The sequence below is a fragment of the Poecilia formosa genome, unplaced genomic scaffold (assembly GCF_000485575.1).
Source record: "Poecilia formosa unplaced genomic scaffold, Poecilia_formosa-5.1.2 Scaffold493, whole genome shotgun sequence".
Taxonomy (NCBI): Eukaryota; Metazoa; Chordata; class Actinopteri; order Cyprinodontiformes; family Poeciliidae; genus Poecilia; species Poecilia formosa.
The window spans coordinates 135,098-151,639 of NW_006800432.1; the positions used below are offsets into that span (position 1 = coordinate 135,098).

Here is a 16,542-nt window from a genome sequence, read left to right on the forward strand (position 1 = left end):
GTGTGTGTGTGTGTGTGTGTGTGTGTTCAGAAGCAAACGACAAACTGGAGCAAGGCAGTAACTGCTGATGGACCAGTCCAATACTGCTGGATTTGGTTCTGCAGAACTTTACAATAGTTTTCACATCTTTTCTGTTACAAACAAAATGTTTCATTTCCACACAAAGCTCGTTTAAGCTGAGCTGATCCTTTAGTCTGGATCCAGAACCACCAGAACCACCTTGGTCCGGCTGCAGGTTCTGGTTGGTCAGACAGGCCAGGCTCAGGTGGAAGAACCATGTTAATGTTCTTCCCCCTGAGCCTGGTTCTGGTCCAGCCCGGCAGCCCAACTGGACCCGCTCCGCCCCACTGGGTTTGGACTCAGCCTGTTTTGCTCCACCAGATGAAATCAGCAGTGTGAATACTTTCAGGGTGGCGAGTTATTCCTGTCTCACCATCATCTGGTCGCAGAACTTGTCGTTGAAGGAGTTGGGGAAGAGGCGCGTGACGGAGGTGAGGCGGTTCACCACGTTGAGCGTCAGGCTGCGGTAGTCGCCCAGCATCATCAGCAGGGGGCGCATGTGAGTGTGGATCTGGTCCACCTCGATGGTCGCTCCCTCCAGGAACTGCAGACACAAAATGCTTTTTAGCTTCTGGCTACAGGAAATGACCTCACACTCCTACAAAATAAAAGCAGGATTACTTCAATTACTTCATTTTAGTTTACAAATAAAGTAATTGATTTACTTTATTTGTAAACTACCCACGTGACAGAAAGTGTTAGCCGGCTGGTTCTGGTTCTGGAGGGATCCGAGGCCCATCCAGGTCCTGGTTCTGGATGTTTTCACAGCTTTACCCTCTGAGATCTAACCGATCGGTTTTGGATCATGCGATTCCTGAACGGTTCTGGATGCTGAGCAGGCGGAGGGTCTGATGCATGGCAGCCTCCTCTATTTCCTCCATCCCATATCGATCTCGCCATGGCAACGCTGATTAGCAGCGGCGGGCCGGGGAGCGAGGATGGATGAGGAGGAAGTGACGGTTCGGGGACGGTGTGATGGAGCAGCCGGCCAGGTTCATATGAAGATAAGTGGCAGCGGATCCCGTCCACAGGAAATGGGATTCATTAAAACCGCCGTCCCGTTTCCTCGGCTCTTCAGGCCCAGACCGATCCATAAAGGTGCTGACGGACGGCTACAATTGGCTCAAGCTGATCGGCACCAACTCAGTTTAAAAAAAGCTAAAGTTTTTCATGCAATTCAAATCAAATCTGAACCAAATCAAGAACAAAAACAGAAATAAAAATTAGCTGGATTTGAAATAAAAAACTGGTTTTATTTGATCTGTTTCCACCTTCTACTGGAAAATAAAAGACAAGAACAGCTTTCTGGTTTCCAGGTTACCATGGCTACCAAGAGCCATGATTTACCATCATCGCCTATCCAGAGTAAACACCGAGGAGCTGGTCGCTCTGAACCAATCAGGAACCAGGATGTAGTTCTGCTACGGCTGAAACGATTCCCCAGGTAATTCAGGTTCCTCACAGATTTGTCAAATATCCTGTCTGTGTTTTTTCTGATCTACCGAAAGGACCGCTGCCATGGCTGCAGCCTCAGGCACCCGTCTACCCATGGCTTAGTTTGTTTTTTGGACCAGCTGTACTGAAACATCAGTTTTGCTCCCAGGGGACTAATAAACGTTTTCTTATTACAATTAAAAACTGTTAAACTATTCACTGAGGTTTGGCAGGAAGGCTACTTGTGTTGCACTCTCACTAGCACTAAAGCCCAACTAATAGCTAAACGCTATTTTCAGCTGCAGAGGCAGGTACCAAAGAGAAACGCCCTCAAAACGTTTTAAACTTAACCTTAACACAGCAAAGCAGAATTAGAGTCCCACAGCAGTGTGTCACCATGTTCCCGGCTCTCGGATCAGAGAGCAACTCAAAGCAGAGTTAGCCATGTTAAGCATCATGCGTCAGTAAAGCAGCAACATGCTAACCTTCCTCATGCAGGCTTCCCCCGCCTCCTGCAGCTCGTTATTGGTGGAGTTGAGAGCTTTGAACAGAGCAGCAATGATCTTCTCCCTGGACTGAGGCAGGTAGTTGCAGGCTGCCAGAGCATCTGTTCAAAACACCACAAATTGTTAGCGTGACGCCGGAGTCTGTCGGCGACTGTCGGCGCGACGCCGGAGTCTGTCGGCGACTGTCGGCGTCAAACTGACTCACTGAGGGCAGCGATCCGCAGAGGAACCAGGGAGGGAAGGCTCTTGTAGCAAGGCAGCTTCATCAGAGCAGCATCCTCTGCCTCACACAGGTTCAGCAGCTGCACACAGGTTGGAAGTGTTGAGTTAAACTGGTGGTTTAAAGAGCAGGAGGCTGGGTGGACTGGCGGCGTAGTACCTCTGTGTAGAAGACCTTGTGCTCCATGACGTTCAGGTCCATGGTGAAGAGGCGCGGCTGCAGCGTGGTGCAGAAGGTGTTGCCCTCCATCAGGCCGATCTGGGCGTTGGCGGGCTGATGGCGGAGCAGGTGCTTCTTGGGAGGAACCATGTCCTGCAGAACCTGCAGAGCAGCCAGGTGTTAACACGCCGACGGCCAGATCCTCCTGACCTTTAACCTTTGTGGTGGCGGGTTACCTCCTTGTGGGGCTCCATGATGACCGTCACGCTCTTGCCGGTGACCTGCGCCAGGACCTGCAGCGAGTGCATGGCCTGCTTCCTGACGGTGGAGTTGGGGGACGTGACCTCTCGCACCAGGTCGTGGGTCACCATGTGGAAGGATTTATCCTGGGCGGCCAGCAGCTCCTCCGTCTTCTCCTCGTCCTTCAGCGGCGTGGCGCAGCGCACCAGCAGCTGCTCCAAGGTGGTCTTCGCCATGGCGACCGCTCCGTTCGACACCTGGGGACAAATCAATGAGGAGACGCTCTCAGCCAGAGAATCTGTTCCTGCTTCAGCCTCAAACTTTAATGGTTTTACTGGGATTTAGCGCTGGGACCAACATGTCAGAGTGTTGGAATTCATCCTGTTCACATTTGATACACTTTTTTGTTCTGGGGATGATCATTTAAAAACACTATAAAGATTTGAAGAGAATAAATCAACATATTGGAATAAAACAACAAAGACGATTCTATTAAAATGTCTATAAATGATAATTTAGTGAAACATGGACATGAAGTAAAATGTTTAGCGGTGGTTTTGGATTTTAAACTTAACTGGATCTCATAAAATACATAAAACAAGAAGTGTGAAAGTTGGACTTGTGAATAAAGTAATAAATATTGTAGAGCGCAGGAGGCTCTGTCCAACCCAAACAGTCAAAACGAAGCTGAACTTCAGGGCAAAACCAGTATGGGTTTTAAGAAAGTCTTTATTTTATTTTTTCCAGGTTAAACTTGAAGCATTGCTGTTAAAGACTCTTGGCAGTAATCAGTAAAGCAACTAAGTTACTGGCAGCCGGTTATGATCCCACCTCTCCAGTGAGGTCCATCATGACGAAGAGGAGCGCTTTGAGGAAGGTGAGCTGGTTCTGCAGAACCCAGACGAGAGGCAGCCGCTCCATCAGGAACTTGATGGACACGACGCCGCCCAGCTTGGCGTACCAGGCCTGCTCGTAGCAGCAGGCGCACAGGCGCTCCACGATGTAGGAGAACAGGGGCAGCTGGCAGGCCTGGGGGCGGAGCCGCGGGGGTTACCATGGCAACACACACCACCTCAGCACGTTCACGGTTAGCGAGGCCTACCCGCTCCTTGGAGCCCAGGATGATGCTGGCCACGTCGAAGATGACGGCCAGAGCCACCTCTCCGATCTTACACAGCTCCTTCTCCTCGTACGCCATGCAGATGGCGATGGCGTCGATCAGAACCAGGGGGTCCATGCCCTTCGACCCGTTCTCCTCACTGTGGAACATGGCGGTGCTGGGCTGACTGCCCAGCTGGTAGCAGGGCAGCAGGAAAGGTCCTGGACAGGAAAATAACGATGAGGACAGAATAAAACGGCGGAGCAGCAGGCGGGTCACGAAGCCTCACCGCACTGCTGGGCCACGGCCACCATGGTGTAATGGCGGATGAGGCTGGCGACGAAGGGCAGCGCGCTGGGCCGCAAGTCCTTGATCACAGCAGACATGAAGGCTCCGGTCAGGGCCTGCTCAAAGGTGCGGCGGGCCGGTGTGTCCTGGGCCTTGTAGCGATGGGAGATGATCACGCTGGGAATCCACTTCTCAGTGAAGCTGCAGAGGAAACACCAGGTCACATGATCTGTGCTGCCAGGCAGGAATCAATGGATGGATCCACCTGGAAGCAGCTGATTGGGGCAGCAACGCACGCTGCAGGGGGAGCAGCAGCAGATGGGAAGGTGATCAGAGTCAGCAGCTAACAAGCATCGGCTGATGCTCAATAATCACGTTCCCACTGTTACTAATGTGGTTTTAACGTGTTTACATCATCATTAGCTCCTGATCTGGACCGAGAGACTGAACGAGTCAGGAAGTAGGTCTCACACCGCAGCTGTCTGATCCTCAGCACAAAGAAAAATTAGCAGACGTTAATGCTAACCCGCTGTTCTGCTAACTCTAGCGAAGAGAGCTGCCAGTAAAGCACAGGAGAAACGATGGACTCAAACTCACAAGCAACTTTCACTCCTGAGCCAAACGGCCTCACAAGGTTTAACAAGAAGCAATCAGGGAATATTTCATGTTCAAAATCAGTGAAGTTTCCTTTAAATAATCGTCATTTTAATGTTGAAACATATAAACTCATTTATTCCTGCAGCTTTAATCGCTGCCAGGCTCATTTATTTCTGTGAAATTAAAACATTTTGCACCTTTGTCATTATGTTGACAAGGCCTGTCTTTGTTTCTGGCTGCCTACAGTCAATCACAGTTTAAACTGGTGTGCTGAAAAGCAGCAAGTTAAACACAGTGAGATCTTGTGATCTTCAGATTGCTGGAATCCCAGAGGATCATTTCCTGCTGCTTCTTCTCTTACAGTCCTGCAGCCTTTGAGCTCAGCCTCAAAGCTACGATGCGCTCCACGCCTAACGCGCCGGTGCGAAGCAGACAGTACTGACTTGGGGTGGGACAGCAGCTGGTACAGGGCGTGTTTGTTGTCGTCCAGGCTGGTCATGGCCACCAGGAAGCACTTGATGACCTCCCAGGCCTGCCGCCTGTAGTACGGCTCTGTGTTGGCGCTCTTCAGACAGTCCAGGGCCGTCTCTATCGCCTGGAGGAGCAGAGAGAGGAGACGCAGGAAACCCAGAGAGGAGCCGTTAGTTTTCTATTTGTTTGTAAATATGACGCTAAACATGTAACAGCTAATGCTAATGTCAGCGACAAAAATATGTTTCGAATTGAAAATGATTAAAATGTGATTCAATATTTAATTAATTGCTGAAATTAAGTCAAGTTCCAACGCTCAAATAAAAATCATCTCAATGATCTGGATCATTTTCCCTCCAGATCTGAAAAGTGTTGATGTCTCACATGGAACCGTCTGAGACGCAGCACTGCTTTCCTGGGCGTGTGTGTGTGTGTGTGTGTGTGTGTGTGTGTCCTGATGTCCAAAAAGAGAGCAGTCATTAGAGAGAGTAAATAATGCCGTCACGGTGGCCCTGCACCAGATTGATGATTACTGACTGGATGAGGAGGAGAAACAAGACAAGAATTTAATTACCTGAAGGGCTCACACACTCACACACCTGTGACAGAGACTTATGGCTCTCTGCGGAGAACAATAGTGAGGAATATAAAGCTCCTTGATGGCTGATTCTTTTCTTCAGCCCAAATATAGCGGGCAGAAGGAGGGAACGACGTCAAAGCAGGACAGACGGCGGTACAGAGGTCATCATCATCATCATCATCACTGTCGTCCTACCTTCTCCATAGGGAGCTGGATGGAGGCCTTGCAGTCGGTGAACTCCACCTTAATGCTGGGGCCCTGGACCTCCGTCACCACGTAGTGCAGCCTCTGGGACTCCTTCAGCATCTTCCTGTTGCTGCCGCCGAACTTCCCCAGAACGCGGTACGCCACGTGGGAGATGTTCTCCGCCGGGTTGCGCAGCGTCCGCCACAGGGCCTGCAGGATGCCAGCGGCACAGCTTCAGACCGCGGCAGAACAACGGATGGGCAACTCCCCAACAACACTGGGGAGCTCTCTGATTGGTCGATAGGTTCTACCCGTTTAACGGCACAGAACAGCTCTGCTATCTCCAAACATCAGTTAAATCATCACATTTAGTCACCATGGCGACTGAAACACAAACCAGGAGGATTGTATAATCACATGAAAAAAAACAGATGTTCTGGTTCTGATCTGCTCAGTAAAAACAGCTAAAAGTTAAATCTAAAAGCCAATGCTAGCCCAGCCAATGTTAGCCTAGACAATGCTAGCCCAGCCAGTGCTAGCCCGGCCAGTGCTAGCCCGGTCAATGCTAGCCCGGTCAGTGCTAGCCCGGTCAGTGCTAGCCCGGTCAGTGCTAGCCCGGCCAGTGCTAGCTCGGCCAATGCTAGCCCGGCCAATGCTAGCCCGGTCAGTGCTAGCCCGGCCAGTGCTAGCCCGGTCAGTGCTAGCCCGGTCAGTGCTAGCCCGGCCAGTGCTAGCCCGGCCAATGCTAGCCCGGCCAATGCCAGCCCGTGCTAGCCCAGTCAATGCTAGCCCAGCCAGCCCGTGCTAGCCCAGTCAGCCAGTGCTAGCCCAGTCAGCCAGTGCTAGCCCAGCCAGCCAGTGCTAGCCCAGTCAGCCAGTGCTAGCCCGGTCAGTGCTAGCCAGGTCAGTGCTAGCCCGGTCAGTGCTAGCCCGGCCAGTGCTAGCCCGGTCAGTGCTAGCCCGGCCAGTGCTAGCCAATGCTAGCCCGGTCAGTGCTAGCCCGGTCAGTGCTAGCCCGGTCAGTGCTAGCCCGGTCAGTGCTAGCCCGGCCAGTGCTAGCCCGGTCAGTGCTAGCCCGGTCAATGTTAGCCCGGCCAGTGCTAGCCCGGTCAATGCTAGCTCGGCCAGTGCTAGCCCGGTCAATGCTAGCCCGGTCAGTGCTAGCCCGGCCAATGCCAGCCCGTGCTAGCCCAGTCAATGCTAGCCCAGCCAGCCCGTGCTAGCCCAGCCAGCCAGTGCTAGCCCAGTCAGCCAATGCTAGCCCAGCCAGTGCTAGCCCAGTCAGCACTGGCTATCAGAGTGCAGCTATAGGAGGCGGATGAGTCTCTAGAGACTCCAGCAGGTCCAAACCATCACCTGCATGAGCTCGGCCCGGACCGGCTGGATGTGGTCGTACAGGAAGTCGGGCTGGAGGTTGTCCACACACAGCTCCAGGGTGCGGAGGCCCTGGCTGACCAGAGTCTGGGAGCCATTGAGTGCTGACACCAGAGGGTCCATCAGCATGGGCAGGTAGGGCAGCAAGGAGCTGAGGCGGACAGGAACCGTAAGGCACAGCTCCACAAACAGGTCCTTCATGTGCTGCTTGTGGAGGCCGCTCTGCAGCATGTTGAGGCCTGGAGGAAGTAAAGCACCGGGTGAACGTTCTCCACCAGCGGCCATTACAAACAACATGAATGGGCCCTGAGGAGAGGCAGCCATGTTGCACCTTGCAGCAGGTTGGGGAGCAGAGGGAGAAACTCCTGGTAGAGCAGGTCGTGGCTGCCGCCGCCGATTGAGCGGAACAGGGCGCGTAGGAGCAGGAAGTAGTTGTAGGGCTCCTTGGCGGACTGGGCCAGCTCCATGGAGCTGTTCACTATCTTATGGAGGTGAGGCTGAGGAGAACAACAAACAGTATTACAGACGCACAGAAGAGCGGAACGGGATGTTAGGCTCTGCTGTGGAGCTGCAGCAGGAAGTACCTTCAGCATCTGCTCGTTCTCAGCAGCAAACAGTGAGACGGAGCCAAACACCAGCTTGAAGAGTTTCAGGTAGAGGTTGGACAGCTCCACATTGGAGCCCATCTCCGGCAACCTCTCCAGGAGATACTCCACCAAGATGGTGGCAAAGAGGGCCGACGTGGACAGGTTGGCCAGGAAGGAGTTGGCCACGATCTGGGAACCAGTCAGAGCAGAGATCTGAGCAACAACCCCCAGAAACCCAGAGACATTTAAACCCAGAGCAGCTAGGAGCAAGAAGGAAGCGCGCGTTCCCCCTGGGAAGCGCGCGTTCCCCCTGGGAAGCGCGCGTTCCCCCTGGGAAGCGCGCGTTCCCCCTGGGAAGCGCGCGTTCCCCCAGGGAAGCGCGTTCAGAGGCACCTGCAGGGCGTAGTTCTTGGAGATCCTCTCCACCATGTAGGGCACGGTGGTCTGGAAGATCTCCTTGAAGGTCAGTGGGTTCATCATGGTGAAGACACCAGCGAAATGCTCCAGAACTTCCTTCTCCTCCTTCATGCGGACCGTCTGACAGTTGGCCACCCGGATATACGTCTGCTGGTTGTTGGCAACCTGGACCTGAGCAGCAGAGCCAACCGCCTTAACACACTCTGGCTTTGTTTGAATCCGACTCATTGGTTGTTGAGTTACTTAGCCAGTCGCTGCAGCTCCAGCTGGGCAGTACCTGGTAGATGTCCAAGGCCTGCATGGCGTACTTCACCAGCTTGATGTAGATCTGCGTCTCCTTCGGCTGGAGCTGCTTGTTGGGGATGAACTGAGCTTCTGAAAGACAGAAGGAAACAAGTTTGACATAAAATTCACAACAAATCCCAAAACTGTTAACCGAACTCTGAAGCTGCTGCCGTTTAGTCTCATCCTGGAAGAGCAGCTCACCTCCCGGAGCTTTGCAGGAAGTGATTCCCCAGGTGATGGTCTTGACTCCGCACACCAGGGTCTTGACCAGACTGCGGCAGTCCGATACCTGGAAAGTCTGTTTGTCCTCCTTCTCCCCCGGTCGGTCAAAGGGCGCCGCCGACGGTGGAGCCGCGGCGGCAACCGGCGTGGGCGGGGCGGGCGGCGGGATGGCCGGAGTGGTGGACGGCGTGGGCGTGGCTGGCACGCCCGGCAGCACCCCCGGGTCCACCATGCCCATCTCCGACTGAGGCTTGCACTTCTTGAAGATGGAGACTAGCTGGTAGCGGGCGATGGTGTGAAACTTCAGCACAAACACCTGGTTGAGAGAACGCAGTGAGACACGTTTCCTGCTGCTCAGCGCGGGAACACCCGGGCGCCGCGGCTCGGACCTCCAGCATCCGCATGAGGATGTCCCGGCCGTTCCCGTTCTCCTGCTCCGACTTGGAGCGGATGCAGTCCACCAGGTTCAGCAGCAGCTTGCAGGACATGGTCTGGATGTTGCTGGGCAGAGACTCGTCGTCGATGTTCTTGGCGAAGAGCTGGACTGCCAGCGACAGGTCGGTGAGGGGCAGGTTCTGGCGGACGTGGTGCACAAGGTCGGCCAGGGTGCTGTAGGCCAGCGGTCTGCACACACGGGCCTCAAATGTTACCATAGCAACAGGCAGCCAAGCTACCGCTAACCACTTTCAATTAGCGACTGTTGCGACAGACAGAAAGTTACCACATTCTGCAGATTTTAAGCTTTTTATGCAATATTAGAAAGACATAAAAAATTCACACAAATAATTTTATTTCCTAAAAGTCAGTGACAGCATTCCTTCAGCAAATATCTGATCATTTGTAGCAAAGGATGGAGATGGAAGGAGAAAATCTTATTGATTATTATTGATTTACTGGTCAGGAAAAGACGATTAACAGCAGATTTTTCCAGAATGTGAACCAGGTGAACCGCAGGAGTTCTGGTAGAACCGATTCACAGCTAAATCGGCAGACTGGACTAGACTGGACCGGACCGGACTCACCGGAGCGTCTCCCGGGCCGTATATCCAGAACCGATCAGGATGGACTCGTCAAACAGTTTGTCCATACAGGGAATGAACTCTGCAGAAAAACAAAATATATAAAAGGTTCAACTTTATATATTTTAAATAGAGGTGTGCCGATCGATCGGCTACCGATCATAATCGGCCAATTTCCATGAAAAAGTGTATGATTGGTGATCGATCGCCGTTTCTTGTTGCCGATCACAAACCGATCACCTGCATCTCCCTTCTCAGCCTGCAGCTGCTCTCCTGTTTCCTTCTCACTGCGCAGCAACAAACCCACTAGTGAGGAACTAGAACGCTGAGTGAATGGGGACGTTTGCGAGTTGCGATGGGAAATGACCTCGGGGTGAAGCGCCACACAATCCATCAACCCAACAAATCTAATGTGACATTTGTAAAACAAGCACTTGATTGATTTGGCTGCATCGAGGCTCAATGCAGGAACAAAAGACATTCGGATCCATCAGCAGGTAGAGCAGCGCAGCTACCAACACTCACCGGATTAGCATCACGGTCAGAAAGCTAAACAAATAACACCAAGTTCACGTCTTGGAGCTGCGGAGAGAGACGCTGGTTCTGGTTCTGGTGTCGGTGGTAATATTTCACAGACGGAGCCGCTCAGCTTCAACGTCCGTTTTAAGCTGCAGCGTGCAACTTTAAGAAAAAAGATTTTAGATATGTATTAAAATCTAAGTTAAGTGAATTTATTGCCAGATAACAGTCATTTCTACCCAAAGCGAAACATTAACAGCCAGTCCAGGTGACTGGCTGAGATCGGCTTCATGGACGACCGGAATCGGCAGCAAAACCCTGATCAGAGCATCAATAATTTAAAATTTTATTCTAACCGGAGAAAAATGTGTGAAAATCATCTAATTAGAATAATTTGTTTAGAAAAACAATGAAATACCTCTGGTTGGTTTCTAAAGACTAAATGTTTCAGTCATCTGTGTGTGTGTGTGTGTGTGCGCGCGCGTACGACTGCGCAGGTCGGTGGTCAGGATGTGCTTGGCGGCGATGAGCAGCTCCTTGCGGAGATGAGCCGTTTCAGAGGGACAGTTGGACAGAAGCTGCAGCATTCCCTTCACCAGCTGCTGGGAGTATTTACCCACCAGGTCCTGGAGGTGAGACAGGTGAGACAGGTGAGACAGACGAGACAGACGAGACAGGTGAGACAGACGAGACAGACGAGACAGGCGAGACAGACGAGAGACGAGACAGACGAGAGACGAGACAGGCGAGACAGACGAGAGGCGAGACGCAACATATCAGTCAGATTGATGGCAAGTTAGCTTGACCAACAGCAGAAAGACGATTCTGGCTTTTATAACTTTCTACTAATAAAAATCTGAAAAATTTAATTTAACCCTCTTTATTCTGATATCCCTAAATAAAAGCCAGGCCACCCATCAGAGGACTCCAGAGCAGTCATATGTGAATGGACCGATCCCACTGTGTGGAGCCAAATCGGATCCGGTTGTTGCTGCTTTATTCAGCTGCCAGTCTGAATAAACCAGCTCATCTCAGTGCCATCAGGAGGAAATCATTCCTTGAAGCTTCAAATGTTGCTACAGATTTTCTGACATGGGATGTTGTTGTTGTTCCCCCCATGAATTAAACAGATAATCTGTGTTGCCGTGATCACCTGGTAGATCCGGATGATGTAGGCCAGGAAGGACAGAGTCTTGATCTGGGCAGCGATGAAGTCTGCATACAGCTCCTTGTTGAACAACTTGTGATGCCTGCACAGAAAATAAAGCATCAGATCATAAAACCAGGAGAACTAGAACTGCTGGGATGATCCTGTAGGACAGAGACCGAATGGAGGACAGGACAGACGCCACTGAGCTCATTTCAACCTCCAGAAATGGATTTTAACTCTTGCTCAACATGTGCTGGGGAAACATTCAGAGAGAGACATGAAGAACGCCTCAAACTGTTTCCCAAGGGCGCTGTGGGGCGCAGGGGTTCAGCACAACCCACTTAGAGGCCTCAGTTCTCAACACAGATGTCGCAGGTTCGATTCCCGGCCTGGTGACCTTTGCCCCATGTCTTCCTCTTCTCTCATTACCTCTTTCCTGTCAATTCACTATCAAATAAAGGTCACTACAGCCAATAAAACCTAAAAACAAAAACAGTTTCCCTGCAGAGTCAAATGGGTTGATGAAGGCCTTCACTCTCAGAACCCAGTAAACCCAGTAAACCCAGTAAACCCAGTTAGCCAAGCTCTCACCTGGCCTGAGGAGACACCTGCAGCATGATGGTATTCATGATGAGGGGAACGAACTCTGACACCACGTTGTGGATGTTCAGCTTGTAGAGCTGAGGAAACAGGAACAGCTTCAGTTCACCGCCAGCTGGACCGAAAACAGTTCCTTGAACCAGAACCAGAACCAGGCCGGAGAGCGTCTCTCACCTGATACATCAGAACCACGATGATGGGCAGTTCAGCCAGAACCTTGAGGGACAGCGACCCGCGGGGGATGATGGTGTGCTGCAGGCGGAGACAGACAGGAAACGGTAAGAAACGCCGACCCGAGCCATTCAACAGCAGGAAGACAGGGGGCGCCGTTTCTAAAGATACACATTAACAACAATATCTGGGAATAACAGTCTAGCAAGAGAAAATAAATGAGCGTTAATTTTTTACAGTAATATTTTCATCGTGTTATTCCTATGTCTATAAATGTCACAGGTCCAAACTAAATACTTAGTCCTAGGATCCATCTTTAGTTTGCAAACTAAATATGTAGCTCAGAATTAAATGTTTAATTAGCAAGCTGTGACATTTATAAATGAACATGGTGACAATGTGACAGCCTTTCTTTTCTATGACAGGATAAATATTTGTTGTTGCTGTTCTTCAGTCCCAGTTAAAGCTCTGTTCTCGTCTTTTTTGCGAGTGCAGAATCCTGGCCACCGGTTCCTGTCCTGCAGCAGCATTGTACTGCCACCCAGTGGTAACCCCTGGCAGTGCAGGGAGATGCCTCTTACCGTTCGTGTTTCGCTGTCCTCTCTCTCTGGCGCCGTCTTAACCAGGACGGATGTGATCATGCCCACCATCTCTGGAGAGGGAACCGTGTTCTCAGCAATCACCTGCGGGTTCTCAAAGTACCTGGCCTGGAGGAACGCAGCACAAATATTATTCACACAGAACAGAGACAGAGCAATGACAACAAAACAATACAGGGATTACACTCACAACAACTTTTGGAAGATCTTTGTAAATCTGCTTCACAAAGTCCAGGAAGTGGTGGATCTGAGGAGAAACGATGACATGAATATGTTTTCTATCATTTATGTGCCTTACTGTCTGCAGCAGCTGAATGAAACCTGCGATTATCGGTGATTTCTACCAAAGCTCTGTCTGCTGAGACCCAGATCAGGTTCATGGGTCGACTCAACATCTGAACGTGGTTTCTACCTCTAACCACCGGAGATGCTCACCTCCTGGGAGATGGGAGGCCGGAACTGTTTGTGCAGCTCAATAATGATTCGAAGGCAGATCAGAACGTTCTCCTCACTTTCAATCTGAGAAAACAAATCAGAGGAAACATGAAGGCTTGTTTTTCTGCAGTTCTGGTTTTCAGAACGATCTAATAAGTGGCTCTTCGTTCTGAAGCAGAAATACCAAACATGACTGGTTTACTGAAAGCTGCTCCATTTTTATCGTTTTACCTCCAGGAAGCGAAACATGACCGATAAAATGTTCTTGGTGTGAGGACGAAGATGCTCATTGGTCGGGATCCGGTGAATAATTTCCAGAACCAACTTCCTCAGTTGCTGAACAAAAGAAAAGAAAGTGAGATGTTCATACGGAGAGCCAGTTATTCTTTTTATACTTCCAGCTGGATCAAACAGACATGGCTGTACAGAAAGGCCGGAGTCTCACCTGCGTGGGTTTTTCCTGCAGGAACTGCACCTCTCCGTCCTGCAGGAAGGTCAGGAAGCGAGGGATGATGTGTTCCAGGAAGGTGGAGTACTGAGGCGACGATGTTACATTCTGGGACAGAAAAAACTTCCACATCAGAGACCCTGAGCTCATCATCTCAGGAAATGAATCTAGTCCATCAAACTGACCTCAAAGTTCTCGCTGACCTCCTGCATCATCTTCAGTTTGGTTTCATCGGCTGCAGAAGGAGCACAGCCATTAGAGCGCTTGGAGACGGAGGCGTCACGGCCTCCAGGGTTCAGCTGAGGCGCTCAGATCTTATCAGTTTTCCTTTCAGCGTCCAGAATGGTTAGGAGGTACGAGGAGAGCCAGTCACTCTCTCACACACACACACACACACACACACACACACCCGTACCTCCGACTGGACTAAAGCTCATCGCTCTCATCAAAGCGCCACAAACACACAGAGCAAAACTAGGTCGAAATACTACAGGAAACCTTGACTAATCAATAATATTCATATTTAATGTCCCATCAATCAGTAAAGCTCAAACTCAGCTTGAACAGATTCAGCTCAGTGAACTCACGCGTGTTGGTGTCTGTGAGCGCCGCCACGAACTGCAGGTACTTCTTCATGAGCGTGGTCTGGTCCACCACGGTGGGGCTGGGCGTGGGGACGAACGCCATGGCGACGGCTGGAGCTGACCGAGCAGCACCGATCTCAACTGAACTGTAGAAGACAAGAAACAGGACTAAAGATGAATCTACGACCTGCTGACGTCTTCTATCCATAAACGCAGCAGCATATTGCACAGCATCGGCTTAAAAACATGAACATGTTGCCATGTGGAGGAAGATCATTCGGTGAGTCTGATAGTTGAGGCTGAATGTTCAGATCATCTACTGCAGGGAAATATCGCATCATGAGTGAGCATCTGTCACAAAGTGAAGATATGTTGTCCTGACAGACTCCCACTCCAAGCGAAGGAAAAGGTTCATCAACCTGGGTTAGTTTCAGTGTTTGGTCACTCAGCAGTCACATTATGCTTCCCTGAAAACTACTGAGTCTGTTTTTAACCGAACTGTAGCTGTTCCAGGTTACAGTAAAGGACCAAACAGATCTTTAACCATTTACTCAAGTCTGGCATCTCAACAGGAGTGAGCACAATCTGTTTGATGCCTTTGGTAGTTTGCTTTGATTCAAATAAAGAAATGTTAAGGAAAGGTTTTAATGAGGAAACTGTCACAAAACAAGTTATCTAAAGGCCCATGTTGTTGGTAACTGATCGCGGGTTTACAGAAACCATCCACCAGGTAGAAGCGGAATATGAATCTAGAACAGCACCGCTCCTAGTGCAGCAGATCTGTTGGTTCTTTTTCTAGACTTTTACTCATCAATTTCCTGCCCAGAAGTGAAAACAGTCCTGATTGTTTCAATTAAGCGAAGAGACAAACTAGAGAACATGTTAACATCTAGAAACAGAAAAACACGCCGTTTAAACGGCGCTTGGTGATGACGTTATCACTAGCATTGCCGAGCTCTAGTGATGTGAACTCCGATCAAAATCAAAGCGTTTAAAACTATTTTAATGCATAATAAAAACCTTTCTAGCTCTACTTATCGGAGGTCCTTATCGATTAATCCAAGCGAGGGAAGTTAGGGTTGTTATTCCTACTGGAAAACAGGCTAACCGTTAGCAGCGCAGCTAGCTTCCCTAAAGAAAGAAAGCGCTCGTGCGTTAACATAAAGCGGTACTTCAAAGTACACAAGTCACACAAAGGACAATTCTAAGTAATTCATAAAAATATCACAATAAAGAGAAAACTCGCACGAAAGCAGCTAAATTCTAATGTTGATATTTGTTCAAAGTTTAAATGACAGAGCGGAGCTTACCCTGCTCCCCCGACAGGAAACAGTCGCTTTCTCACCGCCGTTCGCGCTCCTGCTCCTAGCGAACTTGTCAGATATCCCTCCGCGCGTTGGTTCCTACATCCTCATTATTCAACTACATTTACAGACCAGTAATGTATGTCTACCAATGATGTATGTATAAACAGAATATGGTTAGCATTTGCCTGTGCATAACATGTTTTATTGGTCACAAATGTTTAAAATAGTACCAGCGGAAGGATAAGAACCCACAACAAACGGTATAAGACCATCGTTTTCGATGGTCTTCTTGCTCTCAGGAAATCAGCATCAATAAAGGCTCCTAAAAAATATGAACAGAATTTTTTAAAACATTTGTAAATAGAAATGGGATCTTCATTGCCATAGTTAACAACCAGTTAGTGTACATTATTGTGGTTTATACATTTGTAATGTTAATCAAATCTATAACTTCCTCGCACAGAATTAAGTGTTCTACCAGTAGGTGGCAATGTTCCGTGGTGGATGAAATTCAGAAAAATAATTAAGGCTCGAATACAATGAACTACTTTTCTTTCTTTCCTTTTTTCCTGAAAAACTGTTGCATAAAATGTCTGTTCAACATTTCAGTAAATGACAGTTGAGTGGAAGAACGATTATTGTTTGGAGAGACAAATTAAAAGCTGGAGAAAATCAGAAATCTCTCAGGACGGTCTAACAAATCCCCACTAGGTGGGACAGGTCATCATGGATCCATCATTTCCCATTTCAGCTCAGATTGTCTAAATTACTACTATTTACTAATGTCAGAATAATGACAGTTTCCCCATAATGTTTGACAGAAATACATTTAAACTGTGTGAGTCACGTCAGACCCACAGGGTTTCTGGGCCTGTTATCTCCTTCTTATTTTCCTGTAGTTTCCTGTGTTTTCCCTGTGGTTTCCTGTTTTCCCAGTAGTTTCCTGAGTTTTCCCTGTAGTTTCCTGAGTTTTCCCTGTAGTTTC

At 49.6% G+C, this 16,542-nt stretch overlaps 1 protein-coding gene across 1 annotated transcript in view; it reads right to left on the minus strand.

Annotated features, from left to right (window-relative positions):
* trrap (transformation/transcription domain-associated protein) overlaps positions 1-15,642 on the minus strand; it is a 57,909-nt gene extending 42,267 nt beyond the window's left edge. The window contains 30 exon segments of the mRNA XM_007578823.2: positions 379-604; positions 1,980-2,101; positions 2,206-2,302; positions 2,380-2,541; positions 2,616-2,876; positions 3,451-3,648; positions 3,722-3,939; positions 4,008-4,207; positions 5,047-5,198; positions 5,850-6,050; positions 7,197-7,453; positions 7,546-7,711; positions 7,799-7,990; positions 8,195-8,389; positions 8,496-8,593; positions 8,705-9,041; positions 9,115-9,349; positions 9,748-9,826; positions 10,751-10,889; positions 11,417-11,513; positions 12,005-12,093; positions 12,188-12,265; positions 12,766-12,891; positions 12,974-13,030; positions 13,219-13,302; positions 13,450-13,554; positions 13,664-13,774; positions 13,852-13,901; positions 14,254-14,396; positions 15,561-15,642. Coding sequence (XP_007578885.1) covers positions 379-604; positions 1,980-2,101; positions 2,206-2,302; positions 2,380-2,541; positions 2,616-2,876; positions 3,451-3,648; positions 3,722-3,939; positions 4,008-4,207; positions 5,047-5,198; positions 5,850-6,050; positions 7,197-7,453; positions 7,546-7,711; positions 7,799-7,990; positions 8,195-8,389; positions 8,496-8,593; positions 8,705-9,041; positions 9,115-9,349; positions 9,748-9,826; positions 10,751-10,889; positions 11,417-11,513; positions 12,005-12,093; positions 12,188-12,265; positions 12,766-12,891; positions 12,974-13,030; positions 13,219-13,302; positions 13,450-13,554; positions 13,664-13,774; positions 13,852-13,901; positions 14,254-14,353 — 4,432 coding nt within the window. The 5' untranslated portion in view covers positions 14,354-14,396; positions 15,561-15,642.
* Positions 15,643-16,542: the final 900 nt, after the last annotated feature.